The sequence below is a fragment of the Agelaius tricolor genome, unplaced genomic scaffold (assembly GCF_023055355.1).
Source record: "Agelaius tricolor isolate 1412-34295 unplaced genomic scaffold, bAgeTri1.0.p SCAF_22, whole genome shotgun sequence".
NCBI lineage: Eukaryota > Metazoa > Chordata > Aves > Passeriformes > Icteridae > Agelaius > Agelaius tricolor.
The window spans coordinates 10,405,001-10,429,533 of NW_027269282.1; the positions used below are offsets into that span (position 1 = coordinate 10,405,001).

The 24,533-nt window shown below is 45.5% G+C and overlaps 2 protein-coding genes and 1 long non-coding RNA gene across 3 annotated transcripts in view; 2 read left to right on the top strand and 1 right to left on the bottom strand.

Annotated features, from left to right (window-relative positions):
* LOC139599212 (uncharacterized) overlaps window positions 1–24,533 on the bottom strand; it is a 432,267-nt gene that overhangs the window by 69,902 nt on the left and 337,832 nt on the right. The window lies entirely within an intron of this gene.
* HMX2 (H6 family homeobox 2) lies at window positions 2,489–4,414 on the top strand. The gene is made up of 2 exons (XM_071446161.1): window positions 2,489–2,887; window positions 3,560–4,414. The coding sequence occupies exons 1-2, from the start codon at window positions 2,608–2,610 to the stop codon at window positions 4,105–4,107; spliced, it is 828 nt and encodes a 275-aa protein (XP_071302262.1). The 5' UTR covers window positions 2,489–2,607; the 3' UTR covers window positions 4,108–4,414.
* On the top strand, window positions 5,338–17,724 carry BUB3 (BUB3 mitotic checkpoint protein). The gene is made up of 9 exons (XM_071446160.1): window positions 5,338–5,445; window positions 5,658–5,775; window positions 7,911–8,105; window positions 8,617–8,686; window positions 9,694–9,845; window positions 12,600–12,758; window positions 14,061–14,238; window positions 15,163–15,379; window positions 17,378–17,724. Exons 2-9 carry the CDS (start codon window positions 5,767–5,769, stop codon window positions 17,385–17,387), a joined length of 990 nt encoding a protein of 329 aa, XP_071302261.1. The 5' UTR covers window positions 5,338–5,445; window positions 5,658–5,766; the 3' UTR covers window positions 17,388–17,724.

Here is a 24,533-nt window from a genome sequence, read left to right on the forward strand (position 1 = left end):
AGAGCGCGGCTGGGCCGCTCCGACCCCGCCGTTCCTCCCTTCCTGACAGCGGCATCCCGCAGAACCCGCTTGGCTTCCCTCCCTCCCGAGCGGAGCGGCCGCTTCCCAAGTTTCGCTTAAATACTCATTTTAGAGAATTTTCCACTCATTTTAGGAAACTCTGGAGGTTTTCTGGCTGCGGCCGAGCTGCCCGCAGCGCTTCTCCCTCCCGGCCCAAACTCCGGAGCGTCCCCTCGGCCCGGCCGCCGCCACTCGTGCGGCTCCCACGGGCACGACCCGCTCCGTGGGGAACGGAGGGCAGTGCCAGGGCCACGCTGTGCCAGGGCCACGCTGTGCCGGTGGCATTCGAAGGGACGGAGCTGCCGTGGGTGGCAGCTGGAGGCCAGCGGTGCCATCGCAGTGTCACGTCGGGGGTGCCGGGGGAGCGGGGTGTCCCCTCTGTCGCCTTCCCTCCCTGCTCCGGGCCCGTCCCCGCGCAGGATCCGAGGGATGGCAGCTCCCAGGGGCTCTCCCAGCTCGGGCAGCTCCCCCGGACGGCTTTTGGCCCGCTCCCCGCCCCGGGAGGGGTGTGGGGTCTGGGTGCGGGGCCAGCCGGGGCGGCAGAGCGGGATGAAGGACGATTTCTTAAATTGTATTTCAGTGCGGGGTCTTTCCGGGTTAATGAGCTGACATCATGATTAAAGCTGACCATTTGTAATGTGTCGCGACCCTGTTGAAAAGCACTGAAAAGGTTAATGTGGTAAAACAGGACAGCACCTGCCCCTCAGAGGGAGAGGAGGAGCTGGAACACTTTTCCTAATCAATTAGTCCATTAATGAGTCTATCAAGTAGTTAAGTAGTTAAAGATTATGCCGCTGGTCTGGGTAACAGTCGTCATCTCGCTATACCTAATTATATTATAAGTACTTTATTCAATATACCGGACATAATATGGTGACTCGGAGTTAATGAAAATGTCATTTTAAAACGTCTTGACATTTGTCTCTATTGATTTGTATATTTCCATCTCATTCTTTGCTTTCCCCTATTTGATTTTTCTTTTTTTTTTTTTTTAATTTTTGGAGGAGAGGGGGGGCTATATTTCTGTAGAGAGGGAATCGACAGCTGGAGCTCGCAGAGACCCCGGCCCCACCCCGCTCGGGCAACCCGGGGTTAAAAACCCGGTGCCACGGCCCCTGCCAAGGCCAAGGATATTGCACCTGGACATGGATGCGACCAAACCCTCCAGGATTTCCCATCTGCAGCAGCGCTTCCCAGTCGCTCCCCTCCGCGGGAGCCTCAGGGGGCTGCAGCAGCCCGGCCGGGGGCGGCGGGCTCGGGGACGGCCCGACCCACGGACACACGGGTGTCCGCAGGGGAGGAGGGCCCAGGGAGGGATTCATCCCTGCGGAGCGGAGGCAGCGGGAAATGGAGGCGGAGAGGGCGGCAGGGTCTGCCCGGGGCTGGGGTCGTGGGGCAATTCAGGGACAAGGTTGGTGCTTCCCACAGCGGCCCCGTTCCCGGCGCTCCCTCCTGAGCCTTCCCGGGGCGATGCCATGGCGGGGGGAAGGAGGGCCCAGCTCCCGGTGCCAGGCAGCCGTCGGGGCTCGGTCTCCAGCGGGTACCTCCGGGGAAAGGGGCTCCAGGCCCCGAACCCGCGGCCTGGGGAGCCTCTGGGGCTCCCAGCTGCAGCTCCGTCTGCGCTGAGGAAGGCGCTGGGTCCTGGCAGGGTCCTTGCCCTCAGCCCCGCGTTCCCTTTGGGACAGGCGGGACACAGCAGCTGCCTCCTGCGGGTTTCCCTTCCGAGGGCAGGAGATGCGGCGGCTGTGATTTATACCCAGCCCGAGGGGAAGAGCCCCTGAGTGCTGACAAAGTTTATTTGGAAACGCAGCGGCACGTACCCTCCCTCCCTGCTCCCCACGGCTTCCAGGCGCTGGGATCAAAACGCGGGAGCCATTTCTTGGGACATTTGTCACCGGCTGCAGCACAGCAGCGCAAATCCCGGATTCTGGAAGTTTTCCCAGCGCTGCCGAGCAGGCAACACACACACCGTGACAGGTTTTTTCCCTAGTTTAATGAGGAGCAGGGTAAAGATGCCCGGATATGCACAAGGTGTTTATCCCGCCACCCCCGCCCCCGGCCGGCATGAGCCATTCAGCCCACGTCGCTGCCGCCCACTCGAGGCGGAGGGCAGGAGGGCTGGCGGGCGGCCAGCAGCCCTCCTCCGGGGCCGCGGGGTCAGCCTAGCCCCCGGGGACGGCGGCGAGTCCCCGGCGGGGGTTCCCCCCTCCAGCTCCGCCGCATCCCCCCCCTCCCCCGTGCCTCCCCATTCCCGGAGCCCGCGGCTTTCCAAACTTTCCGTGTCCGCCGCCGCCGTGATTGGCGCGGCGGAGGCCACCTCCATGCAAATGAAGCCCCGCCGCCCGCCGCCCGCAGATCAATAGGGACGCGGGGGAAGGAGCATGCATTCCGCCTGGCTCGGCGCGGGGAGAGCCGGCCGCCGCACGCCCCCAGCGCCCCCCGAAACAGCCCCCACCGACGGCTGCCCGCAGGCTGCCGGGGCACCCCCCTCCCGCGCAGCCCCTCTAAAGCGACAGCTTCCCTCCTCTGCTTTCTTATGAACCCAGGATGAGCAGCAAAGAAGAGCCGAGCAAGTGCTGTCCGGCGGCTGCTCCCATCTCCAGTTTCACCATCCAGTCCATCCTGGGCAGCGGCAGCGCCGAGCCCCCCCGGGAAGCCGGAGACAGAGCGCCCGCCTGGCCCGCCCGCGCCCGGACCCTCTCCCTGTCCTCGGAGGACGAGGAGCCGGAGGAGAGCTGGAAGCACCGCGGCTGCTTCTGCCCCGAGGCTCAGGGCCCCGGCGAGGCGTGCCACAAGCACCAGCCCCCCCTCGGCTTCACCTGTCTCGGTGAGTAGCGCAGGGATGGGACGGGGCGGACGGGAAGGGCCGCGGGGGCCTCGGGAAGAGGGAGGCGTGGGCACGCCGAACCTGCTCTGCTCTCGGGGCACAGGGTGTTTGCGCCGTCCGTGGGTGAAGCGGGGAGGAAGGAACTCCAGGAAAAATGGGGTGGCTTTTTAAAAAAATCTTTTCCATCCCATCCGGCGTTGATTTCCCCGAGGGATGCGGTGCGATTGATAACGCTCGTTTTCTTAGGTTCTGATTACAGCGCTCGGGCAGAGGGAAGAACGGTGCTTATTTATTTATTTTTTAAAGCATTATTTCTGAATAAACGGTCTGTGAAATGCCATGCTGTAAAGTAAAATTTGCCGGCTCGTGTCGGATAGGAAGCCTGGTACCAAGCTGCTATCACTCTGGCCCGCACACCCACCTGTCCGTCCATCCATCCATCCATCCATCCATCCATCCATCCATCCATCCATCCATCCAACAGGGGGACAGGGATACCCAGGAGGGGATGGCTTCCCCCGGCGTCGATTGTGTGTCCCCCCCGGAGCAGAGGCTCCGGGTGCCTGCCCGGGGTCTCGCCCCGGTGCTTTTTCCCTGCGGGCCGGGGGGCTCGGCCGTCGGGGGTCCCGGTGCTGGCCGCCGTGCGACCCCCGCGCTGTCGCTCTGTTGCAGGCAGCGCCAAGGGGAGCGGAGCGGCGGCGGCGGGCAGCGGGGAGCGGGGGCCCTTCCTCTCGCCCCCCCAGCAGGACTGTAAGGACGAGAAGGAAAAGCCGCTGGGACCCTCCTCGCCTTCCTGCGGGGAGCGGCAGCGCGACGGCGGGGACCGGCAGGCCGGCGCCGCCAAGAAGAAGACGCGCACAGTGTTCAGCCGCTCGCAGGTCTACCAGCTGGAATCCACCTTCGACATGAAGCGCTACCTGAGCAGCTCGGAGCGGGCCTGCCTGGCCTCCAGCCTGCAGCTCACCGAGACCCAGGTGAAGACCTGGTTCCAGAACCGCAGGAACAAGTGGAAACGGCAGCTCTCGGCCGAGCTGGAGGCGGCCAACATGGCCCACGCCTCGGCGCAGACTCTGGTGGGGATGCCGCTGGTGTTCAGAGACAATTCCCTCCTGCGAGTGCCGGTGCCCCGGTCCATCGCCTTCCCCGCCCCTCTCTACTACCCCGGCAGCAACCTCTCGGCCTTACCGCTCTACAACCTCTACAACAAGATCGACTACTGAGCCCCGCGCCCCCCGCCCCGTCGGGACCCGCACCGAGAGCGGGGCCGGGGCCGCCGCGGGGACTCCGTGCGGGGCTCTCGGGCCGCCCCCATGGAGGGGACACAGCACCGAAACTGATGGGAGGGACGGGCAAACGGAGAGCCCGGGGCGCCGGGGGCACCCCCGCTCTCCCCTCCTGCCATCCTGTCGCTCGAAAAGAAAAAAAAAAAGAATTAATTAAAAAAAAAAAAGCGTTATTTCAGATCTGTAAATATTTTTAAAGAAAGTAAGAAAGAAAAAAAAAAATTAAAGCGTTTTAAGCCTCGTTTGTAAATTTGCCACCTCGGTCGCGCGTCCCCGAGGGGGACCGGGGGTGCCCCGCAGCCGGGCCGGGAAGGGCCCGGGATCGATGCACGGGAAAGCCAAAACGACTCGTAACGCCGAGGGTTTGTTTTTTCCGGAATTTTTGCTCCTTATCTCGTTTCGTTTTGCTCCTTACCTCGTTCCCTGCAGGGAATCCCAGCCGGGCCTGCCCGTCCGCCCGTGCCGGGGGCTCGCTGCCCTTCTCCCGGCTGGGACATGAGGGGCATTTCCCGAAAAGTTTCGTTAAACGGGGAGTTTTTTTTCTGTTTTTCGGAGTGTTTCGGTGGAAGCCGCGGTGACGGGCTCGGTGCTACCGGGGGCTGGTCCCTGCTCTCCGCGGGCCGGGCTCGCACTGGGCATCCTCGACGGCTCCGCACGGGACACGGCCTCGATGGGTCACTCCAGACCCGTAAATCCCACGGCAAGTGGCGATTAAACTGCGGCCACCGGCTCCGTGCCGAGCGCCGGGGCTGTAACAGCGACAGCAACGAGGACAGCGAAAAACAAACCCCCGAAAAACAGAGAAATTAAATATCCGAAGGGATAAATAAGGCGTTTTTCCGTGCGGGGAAGGAGAACGCGCTGCCCGCGCTCCACAGCCGGTGTTCGAGCCGCAGCCCCGGGGCAGCGGCAGCCAGGCTGGGGAACACGGCCCCGCTCCGTCGCTCCGCCTTTCGGACTCTATTTTTAGGGGTAATAACTCGTATTTCGGGTTTTATCCCTTAGCACCGCTGGAGCCCAGCAGCAGCCTCTCTTTCCGTGCGGTTCTCCCGGGGGCACCTCCCGGGCCCCTCCGTTATCAGCCGGGCCGGGCCGGGGAGAAGGCACCGACCCCCTCACGCCGCCACTGCCGAGGCAGCGGCGAACTACAGCTCCCGGCACGCCCCGCGGCGGGCTCGCGGCGCACGTCGGGGACGCAGCGCCACGCGCGTTCGAACCGGCCAATCGCGGGGGGCGGGCGGCAGTGCGCGCGCGCGGGTGGTGGCGGCGGCTGAGGTGAGGCCGGGACTGGGACCGGGACCGGGACCGGGACCAGGACCGGGAATTCGGGACCGGGGGTTCGGGGTTGGGATTGAGGCTTTGGGGTTGGGAATCCGGGACCCTGGGCACGGCCGAACCCTTCCTCCCGGCCGCGCGTTCGTTTCCCGGTGCGGCGCCCTTCCTGCCTGGTTGCCAGGCCCTTCCCTCACTGTCTTCCCTCCCCGCAGCGTTTTCCTCATCCCGGCGCTCCTCACAGGGACCGAGGCCTCGGCGCTGCCCTGACTCCGAAAGCTTTTCCTTGGCGGCCCGTGGAGCAGCGGGAGGAGCTCGTTCAGCATGAAAACGGTACTTTGAGTTTCGTGTTTTATGAATAAAAGCGCGGGAGGGAAGTGCGGAGGCTCTCACTGGAGCGTTCTGCTTTGTTCCAGTTCCTCTGTCCACCGGAGTGGCACCTGTGCCAAGAGAAGCTATAAAAGCACAGGTTTCTTGCTTGCTCACTAAAAATCCTTTTTTTTTTTTTTCATTTTTTTGCCATACTGAAACCCGTGGTTAACTCAGAATCGCTATTTCAGCAGCATGTGCTTTCTCTGTAATATTTAAAAGTTTTTTTTTTTTCTCAACATTTTACCAAGACTTTATTGTTTGAGGTGGGCACAGAACTATGGTTTGGAATCCTGGTTGTGTTTTTGTGAAAATGTGGAGCTCTGGGTCTGATTTTTTTTTTTTTACCATGTGTAAGAGGCAGGATATACTTAAATTCTGATATTATAAACATTGTTCTGGATTAAAAATATCTTTGGGACATCCTTCCAGGTTTCTTGTTGCTTTTGGGCTGGTCAATAACTTGTTCCAGGAGTCAAATAATACAGTAACTTGTACCTCAAATCTCATGTTTTGTTGGAGTTTTCTGGCCTAAGTAAAAGCACAGCAACAAGCTGGTGCAATTTAATTTTCTCAGTTGTTCTGAATTCCTTTGGGTTTTGTGTCTCTGCACCTGCATCTGAAACATCCTCAGCAAGTGCTGATGAATTCCAAGTAACATTCCCATGGAAAGATGTGTGGCAGAACCTCAAGCCTCTCTTTTTCCAAGTGTTCCCAAAGCAGGGCTAAAAAAGGGGCTCAGAAAGAAGCTTCTCTACTATTAAAAGGTTTTTTTTTCCCTTTCACTTCATGCTTCAGTAGCAGAAATAGCACTTTATTTTTACACAGTGGGTGGTTTTTTGTGTTTTTTTGAAGGGTGTCTTAGAGAGCAAAGCTCCCACTCAGGAAATCTCTCCAGTGTAGGAATGTGTGTTCCTCACTTTCACAACCTGATGATTGTTTAGCTGCTGACAAGCACTGAACTGGAACCACTGTGCCCTAAATTTGCACCTTGCCCTTGGTTCATCTGCTCCTTGTCTCTTGATTTATTCTCAGAGGTGATTTATTCCTGATTTTTGTTCTTACCTTTGCAGTTGTACATACAAATTCTGTAACAGTGTTACAGAAAATCTGAGTTAATTCACTGCTCTGCCCCTTTAGCAGAAGGTAAATGTGCTGAGAAGGCCTTGAGAAACCTTGAAAAGAGGCTGTGGTTGTTTTGTTGGTTGTTTTGTGGATGTGTAACCAGCACTTTTTTCTTTCAGAGTGTTTGTAAGGCCTGAACTGTTTTCCTGCTGAAATTTGCAGTTTGTAACTTCTGCTGTCCTTGGAAGTTTTCAACAAACTGGTCCTGGATTGGGAGTGCTGCATTTGCCTTTAGAGTCACTGCTCTTTGAATTGTTGATGTTTTTTCCTGGTCACATCCCAGTTCTGTGGTCACTCCATGTTTCAGAACTTCACAAAACAAAAACTTTCCTTTCTTTACCTGCTCTTTGTTTTTCCTTCTCTCTTAGAAACCAATCTTAAAGCTTTTTCTTGCACATATTTCACAGCACTTGTGGAAACCTAAAGGTCTGAAAGTTGCACAGTGCCCAAAGCTACATAAAAGATGATGCAGTTGCAATTCTTGGGAATGTGTGGCAGTCATACCAATCCAGGAGCAAACCAACACTTTTGGGAGTTTTCAAATCCACTTTCTTTCTGCTAATACATGTTCTTTAAAGTATCTTCTTGATGTTCACAATAACTTATATAAATATTTACTTCAAAAATCACAGCCACACACTCAGCAGAGTGAGGGAAATGCTTTTATAAGTAACAATATCTAATCTTATAGATTATAATAATGATCATAATATTTTTGTGTTGTTCATTCGTGTGGCATTTGACATTTAGAAGTTCTCTGTAGAGAAAGGCATTTATTGAGGTTTTGGACAGGGATTGGCATCTTGAATTTTAGAGTTTGGAGAAATTTGGGTGTTCTGAACCTGTTCTGTGTAAAATCCAGTGAAGTTTTCAGGTCTGCTTTGGGCTGCCTTTCAGAGGGCTCACTCTTGTTCCCTTGCTAGGCCTGTGTTCTTGTCGTCATTAAAATTGCATCTGTGCCTTATTGTCTGCAGATGACAGGATCAAACGAGTTCAAGCTCAACCAAACTCCAGATGATGGCATTTCATCAGTGAAGTTTAGTCCAAACACATCTCAGTTCCTGCTGGTTTCATCCTGGGACACAACTGTGCGGCTCTATGATGTCCCTGCCAACACCATGAGACTCAAATATCAGCATTCAGGAGCTGTCCTGGACTGTGCTTTTTATGTAAGTGTGGGAGGGCTTTTTAAATTATTAGTTTACAGCTCTAGAGTGCCCAGAGTATGAGAAATTGTCAGTCCCTGAAATTAAAGAGGGGGTCTACTTGTGCTTTTTTTCACTGAATGTTTTGTCACGTGGCTGATGCTGTCCTGTGGATCAACACTCAGGTTCTCCAATGGTATCTCCCTTCTAAATCAGTTTTAGCATTATCCTGCACCTAGAGGGGACTTAGGTTGGCAGTCATTTAAAATAGGAAGAAATGGAAATTATTTGGTCTAGCCTGAATCTGCCTTTTTAAAATTTATTTTCGTTTTACTTCTAAACTAAAGAAATTTCTATCACTCAAAGCACCTAAACATTTTGTAAAGCTTCAGTCTGTTTACATCTGGGTCACACCTTAACATTTGTGTCTTAATTCCTATCTTCCCAAAACTCTTGAAAGTAAGTCCTGTGTCCTATGAGTGTCCAGGCAGAGCAGCCCTGGAAACTTAATAAGGTAAATTTTATTGCTTTATAGGATCCTACCCATGCCTGGAGTGGGGGGCTGGATCAGCAACTGAAAATGCACGACTTAAACACGGACCAAGGTGAGCAGATTGAATTCTAAATGCTGTCAGCAACTGAGCTTCAGATTTATGTACTTACATGCACAGAGTATTCTTCAGGTTCTTTAGCTGGGGGATATTGAAGTATCTGCAGAATAACCAGTGACCCTAATCAGGACCACCTAAAAACCTGGAAGAATTTGGCATTGCCAGAAGGTTTGGTGCTGCTTGCAGGGTGCCTTGAATTGGTTTTCTGATGATAATCCTGCCCTGCCATAGGCTACAGAGGCTCAGTTAGGGGGAAGTAGCCAAGCTGAACTAAAGCTGAGCATGTTGTTTTTCAGAGGTTTGTAGTTAGGGTGTATTTAGAATGATCTTTCATGGCAGAGGATATATGGAGCTTTTGCTTTTGTCAAGCATGGCCTTGTATTACAGTTTTTTTCTAAGAAAACACTGCTTGAAAGTATCAGTTCCATTGCCTCGTTGGTGCAAAATATGGAACTGGTTTGTCTCACTTTTTTGTGTGTTTTTAGTGTGTTAAAGAGAAAAGCAGATTTCAGCCAGTCACCAGCACCTGCCAATAGCCAGGGCTTCACAAATCAGTGTGTGCAGTAATGGTACTGAAAAACTCAAATAATTCTGCCATGCCTGACTTCCTCCAAGTGTTTTAATATTTTTATTAAGGTGTAATAATCATTGCTTTCTTTTGTCATATTATTGATGCACACAAGCTTAAGCTGCTTTCTGTGTTAGTGTGTTTGTCAGTGTGATACCAGTTGATGCCTTATACCTGTAAAGATCTCAGTGACTGCCTAAAATTCTTTAATCCTAAGCTCAAGAGACATAAATTTAAATGTAACAATGCTGATCTTTGCAAAAGTTATGCTTCTGAAGGCTGAACTATTCTTGCAGGGACTTCTGGCATAGAAATGCACCTGTAGAATGTCAGGAAATGCTTGTGCTGCAATTGTGTTCTTTTTTTATTCTTTGTTTCACACATTCTGTTTGTAGTAAACAGTGAAATTGCAAAATATTGTGTTTTCTTACAGAAAACCTTGTTGGTGCCCACGATGCTCCTATCAGGTGTGTGGAGTATTGCCCAGAAGTGAATGTCATGGTGACTGGCAGCTGGGATCAAACTGTCAAACTCTGGGATCCCAGAACTCCCTGCAATGCAGGAACCTTCTCCCAGCCTGAAAAGGTGAGTGCTGCACCCCAGGTGTTAAATAATGCACCCTGGGACTGGAACACCACAAGGACACTGCCTTGGGCTGAATTTGTGGAGCTGTGAGCTGAATTTGTGGAGCTGTGAGCTGAATTTGTGAAGCTTTGAGCTGAATTTGTGAAGTTATATTTAATGTTTTTTAAACTGGGTGGAAGTGTAGCATTTTACACGATTGGTATTCAGAATATATTGCTATTTTTGGTGAGGGCTTTGAGCTTTCCTCAGTGTTCCTCAATTCTTGGTGCTTGTGCTGGACCACTTCCTTAAAATTGAAAATAAATTTGAAGGAAAACCAAGCATCTTGGCTTCATTGTAAAATGCACAGTTGATTTCCTTAAATGTTAAGATTTTAAGTATATCAGACCCTGGCAGTCCTAAGGTCTGCTTGTTTTGGAATGTGCACAGAAAAAATATCTCTGTAGGAGATCTTTTATGTTGCCTGAAATAATATTTTTGATTTTTACTAGTGTTCAAAAAATTGAACAGAATTGCTTGTTTTGTGATTTTCCTGTTTTGTATTAATGTCTAGTAAATTTGGATATTCCCCTAAAGCTGAAATCCTCTGAGATAATGGGAGACTCAGAGAAATAAGATAAAATGGAATGATGTTTTCAGCTTTTTCTAATGGCCATATGATGTGTTAAGTTCCCTGCTGCTTACAGCAGTGTCACTGAAACAATTAACAGAAATTCATGGTTTTTTTTTCACAGACTCCTAAACACAGGTTGGCTTGCTGGATAATTTTACATATGATTTTTTTTTTTTTACCTGTACCTTTTAAAAATTTCATTTAGCTCTGTGACATCCTATTGTCAAGTCCTAATGATGAGCCATCATTACCTTCCCTTTGCCCCTAAATAGCTCTTACTTTTGTTCCAGCAGAGCTGGATCTACTTCTGGCCAGACCTTTGTGCAGAATAAAGTAATTGCATTATTTCTAGTTTTGATTTATAGATGTATGTAGCATGTAAAGAACTGTGATAAATTGCTGACAGAATATCATATAATGGACAGGCACAGTGAATCAAGCTGCTTATTGGTTCAGCAAGGTTCATTATGTCATTTTTTTAATGCTGCCTTTGATGAATGTGTACACCTACTCCACTGCATGACAACAGTTTCATTTGATTTATGGCTGTGTGGTGGAGAAAGAACACTCACTGTACAGGTGTGACATCAGTTTGTGAAGAAGATTTAAGATATTTGATGTTCTTTATGCCTTTGTTTCCCTATATGTACACAAACATATTTTATATAGTGTTTATGAATATTTCTGGACCGATTTTTACATCAATAACAAAAATCTATCCTGTTAAAATGTGTGACTACTGTTGGCTCAAAGTTTTCTTACCTTTTTTAGGAGTAATTGGGATCATCAGAAATTTTGGGCAACTCCTGTGTGAATATTTAAGACTTTTCCCATCTTAAAATCTCAGTCTCAAAGAGTTCAATAATCATGTTTTAGAGAAGAAAGTATGCTGGGTGGATGAGGATTGGTTAAAGAAAGCTTTTTTATCTGTATGTATACATACACACCTGTCTGCTTAGCTTTTTATTAGAAATTAACTTTTTGAAAATGTGTTTGTAGCAAATGAGGAGAAAACTTGTATGTGATGTTTCAGTGCAGTCTTACCAGAACCAAGCAGATTTGGGCTTCATCAGAGGACCACAAAATGAAACCAAATGAAATCATCCAAGCAATGCCAAAAGAAACTGATTCCCTGTGGCAGGGTAGCAGATCTCTTACACTTCTAATTCCTCATCTCAGCAGTACCCAGGATCTGTTTCCTGTGTGTTTGGCTGCATTTGATCACTGGGAAAAGCTCATTGCCATAGTTTGCTCTTGTTAGCAGCTCAGTGGCAGCTGCAGGTAGCTGGATTCCATCTGCTCATGTATCAACAACTTGGAATTCATTCCATAGCACAGGCTTTTTTTGACTAAACATCTTCCCTTTTCCTTGTATTTTTGTTTTGTTGGGTTTTTTTTTGGGTTTTTTTTACACATTACCAGATGAACTGCATCCCGAGCAATAGCTGGAAACAACAATTCATGCACTAAATATTTTCATATGAAATCTGATAAGCCAAAATTTCCCACTGAGCCGAGTTTTTGGGTAGAGTTAAAATTCCAAGCCATTATCTTATTTTTTAAATATGTCAAGCATATTGCTTTCTTCAAATTCACTTTGTTTTATTAAAGTACACAAACTAATGTAGTTTTTTTTAATGATCTCTTGGCAATCTATTTTATTAACATGAAGCTCAACCCAAAATATTCAGTTTATAAAGAAAAATATTTGGTTACCAGGTGGAGGAAAACAGAGAAGAAAATGTGTGATGTGGTTTTGTAGGACTAAACTGCAGGATTGTGAACTGACAGTGGGAATGCAAAACCAAGCTAAGATTAATTCCAATATCCAGCACTTCCCCTCCTGTTCCTTTGTATGGGTTTTTCTTTTGCCATTCATTTTGGTAAATTTAATGCCTGGAATAGTTTTTGAGCTTTTGAATGCTACATCAGGGTGTTCTCACTAACCAGCTGCACATTGCTGCTGCTTATCCCAAATTTGGGTTCTAAATGAAAGCTGAAGGGAATTCTGTCGCTGAGCATTCCATGGCAGATGTCAGCAGTTGTGTTAGTGCTCATTGCTGACAGCTTATTCTGTCCAAAGAGCAGGGGGGTTTCCAGGCTGATATCAGTGTTAAATCCTGTAAATATTCTTTTGGAAGGTCTACACCCTCTCTGTGTCTGGGGACAGGCTGATTGTGGGGACAGCAGGCCGGAGGGTGCTGGTGTGGGATTTGAGGAACATGGGATACGTTCAGCAGCGAAGGGAATCCAGCCTGAAATACCAGACCCGCTGCATCAGAGCATTCCCCAACAAACAGGTATGGCAGCACTGGCAGCACTCTCATTTCTGCTCAATATTCTTCAGGAAAATGGGGCTTTATTTTCAAGTTCATTTTTCAGTGGGGGTGTGTTTTGTAATCAAACTTTGGAGGGAGGAGGCTTCCTGGGGTACATTAATTCTTTTAATGCAGCTTAGCAATGTTTGCTACTGACTTACCAGCATATTGTGTTGTTTTGTTCCTCAAGATTTGTCAGCATTGTGATTCATGAAACAGGTTATTTCTAAAAAGGAGACATGTAATTAAAAAAAACCATCCTTCCCCTCCCCAGTTGCAGTAGAAGAGAGAAAGCCAGAATTGGTGGTTCCTAAGCAGCTTTTATGTATTGTAACCCAGGGTTCTTGAATAGTCTGTGAACAGGGGCAGGATTAAAACTGCATGAATGTCATTTATATGTTTTTCTTTTTTTTCTCTCTTGAGTCTGTGGCATGCACTGCAGAACCCTGGATCCATTATCCAGGGGGAATTGTACAATTCAGGTGCTCCTGCAGCTGTTCTGTGCAAGTTAACGTGGTGTGTCTGTGGCATTTCTTTTTTCAAGGAAAGCAAGAAGATTGGCTTTCTCTGCCAAACTAATTTGTAAGGGAATTTTCCCCTGTACAGAGTGATAGTACAGGAATTGCAAGACCTAGTTACTTGTTCTTGAACTGGCATGAATGCTTTGTCCATTTTCAGTTCTAGTTATAGTAAAACAAGCTGATCTTCCAGATTGTATTGTATGATGGATTTTAAAGAGCCTTGTTATAGCTAGATATCATTGCAATCCTATTTCTGAAAAGATCTATTATGGACTTAACTCAAAAGTGATAATAAAAGCATCTCAGGTTGCTCCAAGTCAGGACTGTAATTAACTGGATAAGTGAACACAACTTGTAATCAAGTTTCACTGAAAATACTATTTCAGCTTGAGTGTTTAGTTGTTAGTATAAAGCTCTGAACTAATTTTAATGTAATGTAATTCTGGAACTAAATAGTCCTGTGAGTATCTCTCATATTTCAGATATTTAGGCCTTGGGGGATAGGTGAGCAAATGCAAGGTGTTCTTATCTCTTGAAATTTTTTTCCCCAAAGACAAGCTTGTTTTTCGACCTGCAGAAGTAATTACGAGTCTCATTGTCAGCTCTAAACTATGATGCAATGAGAATCTCTCTTAGAAAGCTTTTTTCTAAGCCTTACCACTTTGCTAGAATTTAGAAGGCTATGAAATAAAATTGTGTTGCAGTCTTTTCTCTAATTGTAAACTTCTAAAATATGTAGCTCCAATTTTTTTTTTCTTGTTAGGGTTATGTTTTAAGCTCTATTGAAGGTCGTGTAGCTGTGGAATATTTGGATCCAAGCCCAGAAATCCAGAAGAAGAAATATGCATTCAAATGTCACCGTTTGAAGGAGAACAACATCGAGCAGATTTATCCAGTTAATGCCATTTCTTTCCATAATGTCCACAACACGTTTGCTACAGGTAAATAAATACTCAATTCTTTGTAACACTTGCCTCAATTCCTTTAGTTTTGCTGTAAACAGATCAGCCTTTACTTCATTTGCCCTGACTTTTTAAGCATTTAAATTGTATTCATGCCATAAGCAGGGTTTTAAAATTATTTGATGTAGGGAGAATTCTTAACTCTTAATATTTTTTCCCCCAAACACAAGCTTGTGTTTGGACCTGCAGATGTGGTGGTGTTCACAGGAGTCCCAGGATGAGGGAAGAGATGAGAATCTTGACCCCATGTTTCAGAAGGCTGATTTATTATTTTATGATATATATTATATTAAAAGAAAATGATATATTGAAACTAGTCTAAAAGAATAGAAGAAAGGATTTCATCAGAAGGCTTGCAAGGAATAGAAGAGAATGGAATGGAATCTTGTGACTGCTCACAGCCTCGACACACAGGTGGCTGGCATTGGTCATCAAGTAAAAACAATTTCACATGCTGGGTAAACAATTCTCAACATTCCAAAGCAGCAAAACATGGAGAAGCTGAAGCTCAGGAGAAAAGATCCTAATGAAAGGATTTTTCATAAAGTATCTCCATGACATGCAGATGTAATTACAATTCTCACTGTCAGCTTCAGATGTAATCACAAATCTCACTGTCAGCTTTAAACTATGATGCAGTGAGAATGTCTCTTAGGAAATTTTTTTCTGCCTTACCACTTCCTTAGAATTTAGAGTGCTGTGAGATAAAAGTGTATTGCAGTCTTTTCTCCAGTTAACTGCTTTAACAGGGAGTTTGGGAAATGCTCATTGTGCTCTTTACCGCATGAATCAACCCTCTGTTTTTCCTGACAAAGTAATTACGAGTAGTTGCCTTTTTTTTTTTCCTCTTCAGTTTTATTCTTTCCCTCAATTATAACTTCTTTTTGGAACCCTGCCTGGCAGGCGGCTCGGACGGCTTTGTGAACATCTGGGACCCCTTCAACAAGAAGAGGCTGTGCCAGTTCCACCGTTACCCCACCAGCATCGCCTCGCTGGCCTTCAGCAACGACGGCACCACGCTGGCCATCGCCTCCTCCTACATGTACGAGATGGACGACATCGAGCACCCCGAGGACGGCATCTACATCCGCCAGGTCACCGACGCAGAGACAAAGCCCAAGTGAGTGCCCGCTTCACCTGCGCTCGAGGCTCTCCCGGCCTCCACCCCAAGATTTATTAATTTTCCCAAATTCATGAATAGTATTATTGATGGTAGGAGATAGCGCAGCTTGACAGTAGGGCTGGGTTTGATGGTATCGCCTCCGCCCAAGCTTTCAATATCCGTAGGTTGATAGACGGCTGATGGATAAAATTGTGCCTGGTTGTTTAGTGGGAGAAGAATGTCAAACTCTTATCCTCTTTCAATAGGTGCTATTATATGAAGCTGTAGAGTTATTGCGAGCTCATTGCTTCAGGAATTGAGTGAAGAATTCAAGAATAATTTATTGGAGTAAATGTTACCGTGTTTGGATATTTAAAACTTGGAATGAAGGCAATCTGTCACACTGAGTATGCACCCAGCTGTCAGAGTGAGCAGTGAATTTAGATTCTGTTCTAGGAAGGTTGTGTGAAATCAAGGGAAAGCTCTCTCAGTTCCTGCGTGTTGGAGTTTGCTGCAGCCCTTTGATAACACACTTCTCTGTCATTGTTGCTGTCAAAGTGAGGCAAACTGATTGATGGAGGTAAAAATTCCTGTTCAGCTTGCTTTGGCATCAATGTTACATAGAAAAATTGCCATCCCAGTGCAGAATTGTGCTGCCCTTAATGATGGAGGCACAGGAGCAGTTGGCTTTATTTTCAAATTCCTGTGCTTTATCACTGCTAGGTTTTTTCTCTTCTAGTACTCAATCTGTCTTACACCTTATCAGGTTGTCTCCATTATTAAAAGTGGCTGTGAAAACAGATACATAAATGATCAAATTTTTTGAGTTTAAAACCTCAAGATCTTTCCCTCCACTCCCTTATATGACTTGTCTATTGCTTTGGACCAGCTGTTTTATACCTAAAATGGTAAGATATTTATTACTGTATAACTTCCACATCTCTCACTTGGAGATACTTGTTTTAAAGTAATTTTGATACTCCTAGAAAAGTAAAGCCAGAACTATTTTAGTATTTATTTCTGGGAGTTCCTCAAGTGGAAAAATCCAAATATGATAATTATTTTTTTAAAAAATCAGATTGTACTTGTTACATACATTTATGAGTTGGTTTGTTTTGTTGTGTTTTTCAAAGTTTATGAAAGAATACTTGCTGCTGTTGGTTTTCTAATAGTAAGAATGACTTTCAGGGTTCTTTTATTCATTGCTAGTTAGAGTTGCTAATTCTGTAGATGCTTCATTCTGCTGTACAAGGAGGTTAATCTACAATTAAACAATATTTCCTCTTGGCCCTCCATTATTTTCTGAAACAGATGGTTCATCATTTCCTGGGCTGTTAAACACAGCAAGGTTAAGGTTAGACTCTTGGGAATCAGCTAGTTTGGAATCTTATTAGGCTGTAGAAGGAAAACTAATAAGAATACTCCTTAATATCATTTTGTGACTGTAAACAATTATTTATTAGCAAACAATTGATCCCAGAAGGGCAAATTGTTTGAGTCAGTAATGAGCTGAGAAAAGACAGAGCATATCTGTGTATTTGGAAAATAATTGTAACGTAATTGCAATGCATTTAGACAGGCATCTTTTTGGACCTGTTTCTATCTTTAAATGAATTTCTGAAAACATTAACGAGGTTTATATGCTTTTCTGACATTTACAAGTTGCTTGTGCCAACCTTAGGGCACTAAGAATGATGGGTATATTTTAGTGGTTCAGTAGTGTGAGTCATCTCTGGTTTATTCTAAAAATAAGTTACTTAGGACAGAAGACTAATGGCAGCTTCATAGGGATCTCTTTGCATGTTAATTTGAGTCACAGTGTTTCTGCACAATGCATTCTTAGTGCATCAAGATGGTGCCATGTTATATAAAGATCACTTTTTCATCATTAAACTCCTTTATTCTGTGTCTTGGTACAAGTGAAAGCTGGCTTTCTGCTTTCCTAGGATGGTGAATGTTCCACCTGCTAATGATTGCTCTAAATATTCTTCCTAAAATAGAGTTTATTTATTGCAGGTCCACTTAGGCTACTGCTGCTACTCCTTCTCTACAAGAGATGCTCACCTGCTCCTAACAAGGCTCCACTAAAACAAGTGAAGTGAGAAGAACAATCTTTGTACTCCTCTTGTTTTTAATTAAGAAATGTTTGTTTGTTTGTTTATTGTAGTTTGTATAAATCTGTCATTCCTTGCCTACTTATAATGTTAGTGAAACTATTTTCTTTATCTGCTGTCTGGAGCTGAATTATTTCAATCCTGTAGATAACCTTTTAAAAATGTAGATATTTTGTAGTATCTGATTATGAAAAATTCCACCGCTTTCTTATTTGTTCAATAAATATCTATAGATTTTTTGAAAATAAATACTTTGTGTAGCAGCCTTTACTGATTTTGAAACAAATGTTGAGACCAAGGAGTTATTGAGTTCTGGACCTTCCTGATGGAAAAATTTCTGAATCTTTAATCTTTTTCCAGTGAGATGAACTTGGAAATAAAAAGAATTTCTTTCTTTTGAGTGTTACCATTAAAAACTGTCTCACTCAATTCTGTTTGCAGAGCAGACTCAGACTGTTCTCCTGGTAGCTTGTATCAGGTGTTAGTACTTAAATATTTCTTTTACAGTGAATAAATAGTAAGGAGGGACAGAAAATCTGAGGCTTGAGGAAGGTGATTGAGCTGTGGGTATTTTGGATTGGAGATTGGATTCATTCTTTGCTTCCAACTTCTTCTCTTCTATCAGTGCCTGTGTAGCCAGTGGGAGCACTTTATTACCTGTAGGAAAACAAACTTGCTGACAACAGGAATGGTACCAGATCGTTGCAGAGAAGGTGGTGATGGAGAGGAAACAGCTCTGTGTGTGCAGAAATGTGACAAACTTGAGCTCTTACCAGGTAGACATGCTAAATGAGTTGTATATGGAATATTTTGTAGTTTGTCATGAGCTAGATGTGAATTCTTTGGTAATAGAAACTGGTTCTGATAGGTTTGGAAAAAACGAAGATATTCCTGAGTTAAATATGAATAATGTCCTCACCACAATGTCTCCAGCCTCTGTTCTGGTGGTTGTGCACCACCCCTGTTCCTTGCAGTTTTAGTTGGCTTTTTTTGCAGTGAGGGTTACATGGCTGGTGTTGGGCAGAGGTTGAATTCTTGATGTCACCTTAGGAAGTCATAGCTCCTTGGTGTTCAGGTGTTCTATTAATTTTAGAATTTAGAATTTTAGCTTTGCTAAAGAGGGCCAAATGGAGCCTAGTCATGGGAGCTAAAGGTTTCTGTCACAGTGACCAGCAAAGCAATAATAAGCTTGTGGAAAAAAGAAGTGAGGATGTGTCCAAATAAAAAAAAAATGTGTGAAGGTAGAATTAGGCTGGGACTAAGGAAAAGGTGTGGAGAAAGGAATATGTGAAATGGAGAGAGAATAGAGTGAGGAGTTACACGTACAGAGCTGTGGGGAGCAAAGTGAAATAAGAGCTAGAGAGCATAGGGCAAAACCAGCAGAATTAGGGTGACATTAGGGGAATTCCAAATACTTTGGTTGACAAAGGATTCCATAATATAACTAGAAAATGATGCCACCTGTGCAACTTTTCAGTGGTAAGTACTGGGGGAAAAATCTGTTAATATGCTGAGATCTGCATGTTCCAGTGGGCAAAGTTAGCCCAGTATGAGGGAATGGATTTGACTTGCTGGTTCTCTTTTGGCTTAAAACCGAGAGGAGGATTCCTGCAGGTGAGCTGGTGTTTTATGTAAATGCTTGAAACAAACAAAACCAGTGAGACAGCCAGGGGGGAAAATGAATGTTGGTCAGTCAGGGCTACAGGTGTGTCCATGTGTTGGGTGGAAATATCACAATATGCAGTTGAAATACAGATACTTCTTTTACAAGATTAATCTCCCTTTTATTAGCACTCTCCTAGAAATGCAGGTCAAGGCAGAGGTTCATAAGCTGGAGGAATCATGAAACAAGCCTTTTCTGACTTCTGTAACAAGCAGCTGAACAAAGGCTGTACTGACTCTTGATAGAGGAATTGAGAGCTAAAAAAGCTCCTTAAGTCACTGCTTTTTGGCTGGTGTTGAGGGCCGTGGAGAAAACATGGAGCCACAGCCATCACTGTAATAGAGTCATCAATCACCACTGACTGCTGGCAGCAGTGAATATCCAGGGTTGTCTCTCACAAGAGCCTCATAACACTGTGGTATTAGAAGCCAAGTGGCATCTGTGCCCTGAATGTCACAAAAGCAAGCTGGGAAGTACTTCTTTCTGTTGGCCAGTCCTTCAGGATAATCAGTGTGTGCTTACCACATGCAGGTCTGGAGCTCTGCTGCATCTCAGGTGGGATGTTTAGTGCTGGTGCTGCTGCAATTATAATAAATATTAAAAAAATGTCTTCTTTAGGTGGCTGTTTTCCCAAGCAAAACTAGTCAAAGCTGAGCTCTGAGCCCCCAGCAGAGACTGAAGTGATGCTGCTGAGGATGACTTTACAAAGCTGTGTAGGTATTGCCAGCTCCATCTTAATTGCCCCACACTTTTGTATGTGCCCAGTGGTTTTCACTGCCTTGAGAATGACAGATTATCTGTAGTTGGAGTCACTCAGTCCCCAAGCTCAGCAGTAATTCCACTGCTGCATCAAAAGCTGGGTGTTTCCACTGAGTTCTCTTGCAAATTTGGCCAAAATGACCCATCCTCCATGAGGGATTGGTATCAGTGGTGTGGAGCAGAACCCATTTCTTTGGACCTGCAGACATTGCTCTGGTGATTACACCATTAGCTGCTCTTATGTTGTTCAGTATAATCACAACTACAAAGGCAGTCATTTTTTAGGCAATATGCAACAACTTCTGCTCCTCCAGCAATGTGACATTTGCTCTGAAAAGTGTCAGGATTCTTTGTTTCAAATGCTTTTAGACAGGTAGAATTTAGAAATGAAGAGTCAAAGACAGGACTTGCCCAGGTATTCTTATAACTGATATGCTAAAGGCTCTCTGTGTGAAATACCTCTTCCTAAGGATGTATGTGCAGTTTTTCACTTTATCAGACATTTTCCTATAGCATGAAAAGCACAAATGCTAAAACATGTGATAGCAACATGGGGGAGGTAATAGGTCTTCAGAGTCTCCTGTGATTACCTGCAAAGTGGAAGGGAATAAACTGTTCTCCATGTCCACTGGGACTAGGCATAATGAGCTTAAATTGCAGCAGAGATTAGTGGAGACATTAGGAAAAACTTTTCAAGTGAAGGGATGGTTAAGTCCAGGAATAAATGGCCTGGGAAAGCTGCGGTGTCTCCATCTGTGGAATTTCTCAAGCACAGGTTAGACCAGTGGCCAGGAATGGTGGGGTTTTAACTGGTTCCATCTTGCCCTCGTTGGGCAGGGAGGATGAGGCAGTGCTGATTGTCCTTGTGGTTGTTCTGCTCCCCAGCTTCCCCTGGCAGTGGGATCTGATCTTCCAGAGCCAGGGGGCAGTGCCTGGGGGAAAGCTCTGCAGCCCTTATGGCACCTTCAGTACCTAAAGGGGACTGGCAGGGGCATGGAGAGGGACTTTGGACAAGGGCATGGAGTGACAGAGCAAGGCAATGACTTCAAGCTGCCAGAGGGCAGGGATAGTGGGATTTTGGGAAGGAATTCTTCTTTGTGAGGGTGGGCAGGCCCTGGCACAGGGTGTCCAGAGCAGCTGTGGCTGCCCCTGGATCCCTGAAAGTGCCCAAGGCCAGGTTGGACATTGGGGCTTGGAGCAACCTGGGACAGTGGAAGGTGTCCCTGCCGTGGCAGGGGGTGGAACCAGCTGACCTTCCATGTCCCTTCCAACCCGAATATTCTGATTCTCTGTTTATACTTCTTCAAATCAATGTATGCATTCATTTTGTAGGCATTTCTCAACTTAGGTTAATTCTGAGTTAATTCTGATTTCTGAATGAAGGTCAATCAAGAGTAGCTGACTTTTATTTGCTGCATCAGCCTTACCAGGACTTTCAGCTTGCACCCAGCTTCACCACTAGCAGCACTGAACAACTCAGCAGAGTTGTGTGTTTTAATCTGTTCCCCACTTGAAGAAACCCACTATATTCTCTTCTGGGAAAAACACAGCAAGGCAGCCTCAAGTAGAAACAAAGCAATCATTTATTCACTTAGGCCCAAGATTTCCTGATAATTAAACTAAGCAAGGGTTGCTTTTCCCTGCTGGTGTTTGCTGCAAGGCACCCCTGCTCTGCAGCCCCAACAATGCAACAAAGGCACCGATTGCCTCATTCTCAGCTGGGATGGGGGCACTGCCAGAGGGGATTCTGGCTGCAGAATTTGTTCCCTAAATAGATAAGACAGACAAAGGTGGGCAGAGGAGAAATATTCTCATTTCACAGTTGTCAACAAAGGCACAGAATAAGGAAGTGAATTTCCTTGTCACAGAGCAAAGGCAGGACTTGAACAGATGTCTTGATTCCGAGTGCATGTAATTGGTTTAATTTTTTGCCTCTGCTGTAGGCTTACTGTGGGGAGTTATTTCAGTTAATCTTTTTTAGTCCTGTGATGTAATTTTTTGGTCAATAGAACAGCCAGGGCTTCCATGGAAAGGTAAATGAGACCAAATTATTAGAAAAGATTTAAGTCTATCTTTCAAAATGCAATTTTAATCCAGTGTACACTGGTGTGTTGATATTTAGTAGTGCTACATGGCAAGAGAAATTCCAGTAAAATGCCAAGATTGCCTTTCCTTCAGTGAGAGAGAGATGTGACAGGAAGAAAGTAGAAAGTGCAAGCAATATTAGATGTTGTACTTTTAAAAATAATAAAATGTACCATTGTGTTTCTATATAATATTATCTAGGCAGAAACAAATTTATAATTCAGGCCCTGCAAATCAAAGACCATCGAGAAGTATTAAGTAGAGAATTTGTAACTTGTTTTTTAGAACTAAAAACAAATTGGCACAGCTGTAACTTGTGCAGCAGTCAAGAGAGTGGAGATATATATATATATATGTATATAAATGTTATTTGCCATGTTGCATACCCCTGGTTTCTGATGCCTCCTATTGATGAATCAGATTTCTTGTCCCACAGAGACACTTTGTGTTCTGGGGAGCTGCAGTGCTGCATGTGCACATCTGCAGGATGCTCAGAGCTTGCTGCAAGGCTGTGGAGAAGCTGCATGTGTGTTTTCCCTGGAAGCAAATGCAGGGTGTTTGTAAATGGGAATTGCCTCCCTGTTCCCAGTCCCAGTTTGCTGTAATATGTCTTTAATCCCTGTTTTGAATTTTTTGCTTGCTGTTGAGAATCCCTGCTCTCCTCTGCATCCCTAAAGATGTTAACTGGTGGCACAGACTGTATTAAAACATAAATATCCTGAATTTGCAAGTTGTTTTGAGAAGATCATCTTGGCCATTTCTCTTCCACCTATATTTTTAGTGCTGGGATTATTTGATTTTTTGTGTGAAGGCTTTGGCTTGCAAACCCACAGGCTCTGGAAGGTGGTGCTGCCTGAGCAGTGAGGTAAGTGCCCTGTTTCCATCAGAAAATATTAATTTCTGCTAATGAAATTTTGGAAGGGAGCATTTTAAGAACTATTTGTAGATAAACTTTTCAAATGAAACATGTGCAGAACTCTCAGCCCTATACCACAGATTAAATTGCAGGAATATATCAGGGCTGACATATTTTTCTGTTCCTCTGTTTGTTTTTAGGATTTTAGGCCTTGGTGTGGAAAAAGAAAAGTGCTTAAATCTTTGATTTTTTTCCCTTGGTTATAATAGAGTCACTGTTCTTTCCTTGTCATCTCCAATGCTCAGATGCTTTTAATCAAATCCTCAGGATTTAAATTATTAACCAGCTTTTTGGGATTACATTTTTTATTCCTAATTATACGCAAAAGATATATATCATGAAATATGCAGCATGTAATTGTGATTGAAGCGTGCAGCCTCCCAAAAGATGGGCCTAACAATTTGATACACCCAAAATTTAATTAGGCAGATAATGGGGTTAGAGGGGAGATTTGTAAGGATGGAAATATTAGGTGTGATACTTTTTTTTTTGATGCTGCTGGAACTCAGTATGGAAGAAAATGCAAATAAAGTCATATTTCTTTCCTGATCTCCAATTGTGTTGTCTTTTTTGTCTTGGTCTAGAGATCATCCATGAAAAAACTGAATTTATCTACACAGGGAGCAAGCAATTCAATGAGTTGCAGAATTTTCTGCATAGTTGGGCCTTTGGGTTGTTCTTTCTCGAGAAATCAAGTTTTGACTTAAAGCACAATCACTTTTCCCAGGTAGATTTCCTGGGCACGTTATTAAAGGCTGTCTCCTCTGCTTGGCTGCCTGCTTTCATGAGGGATGCAGGAATTTGATAGCTCTGAGACCTCCTTCCTCTGTCAAGCCCCCTTGTAATTGGTCTCTGAGTTCCCAAGTTATTAGGGGATGAGAGGAGCAGGGGACGGCCAGACAGACACAGCCAATTTCATTGCACCAATCTCATTTCCGTAGGGAGCTGGAATAAAAAAATCAATTAAGCCTAAAGACCCTCCAGTCCCCTCCTTCAATTACTTGGGCAGAACAATCCTTTGGCTGAAGTAGCCATGATACACAATATCCTCCTCAGCCTCGTGCAGGGTTAAACCTCTTGGGGCTGTTGTTTGGAGCGTCCAAGTGTGGGATAAACCCCTGGATTTTCCATCGGCAGTGCCAGGATTCCCTGCTGCAGCTTGCAGGGATGCTGGTTCCCCTTCCAGCAGCAGGAGTTTCCTACGAGCTGCATTACCCCAGAGGAACATGGTGCCACCCTGTCTTTGTTTCAGCATTAAATGACCTTAGTGCTGCTAATTAACCAATTTCTTCTCTCCTCTTGTGAGGGCTTGTCTTATTTTTTTTTCCACATTCTGGAAATCTCACTGGTCTCCAAATAATTCTGTTTACTCTCCCTCCCCACCTCACTAGTAATTTGTGTTTAAATATTTGACATTTCATCTTCTACTCCTACAATCAGAAATAATTCAAGTATAACTTCTAATTGGCACAGACACATCAAGGGGTTGAATGGAGCCATCACATTTTTCAAGCCATTTTCTGGACTATCTTCTAAATCACCATCAAAATCCCAAGCTAAAACAAAAAAACCCCAAACAAATGGATTTTTTTTTTTTTTTGCAGTTCTGACTGCAAACCAAGCCTATGTGAGCAG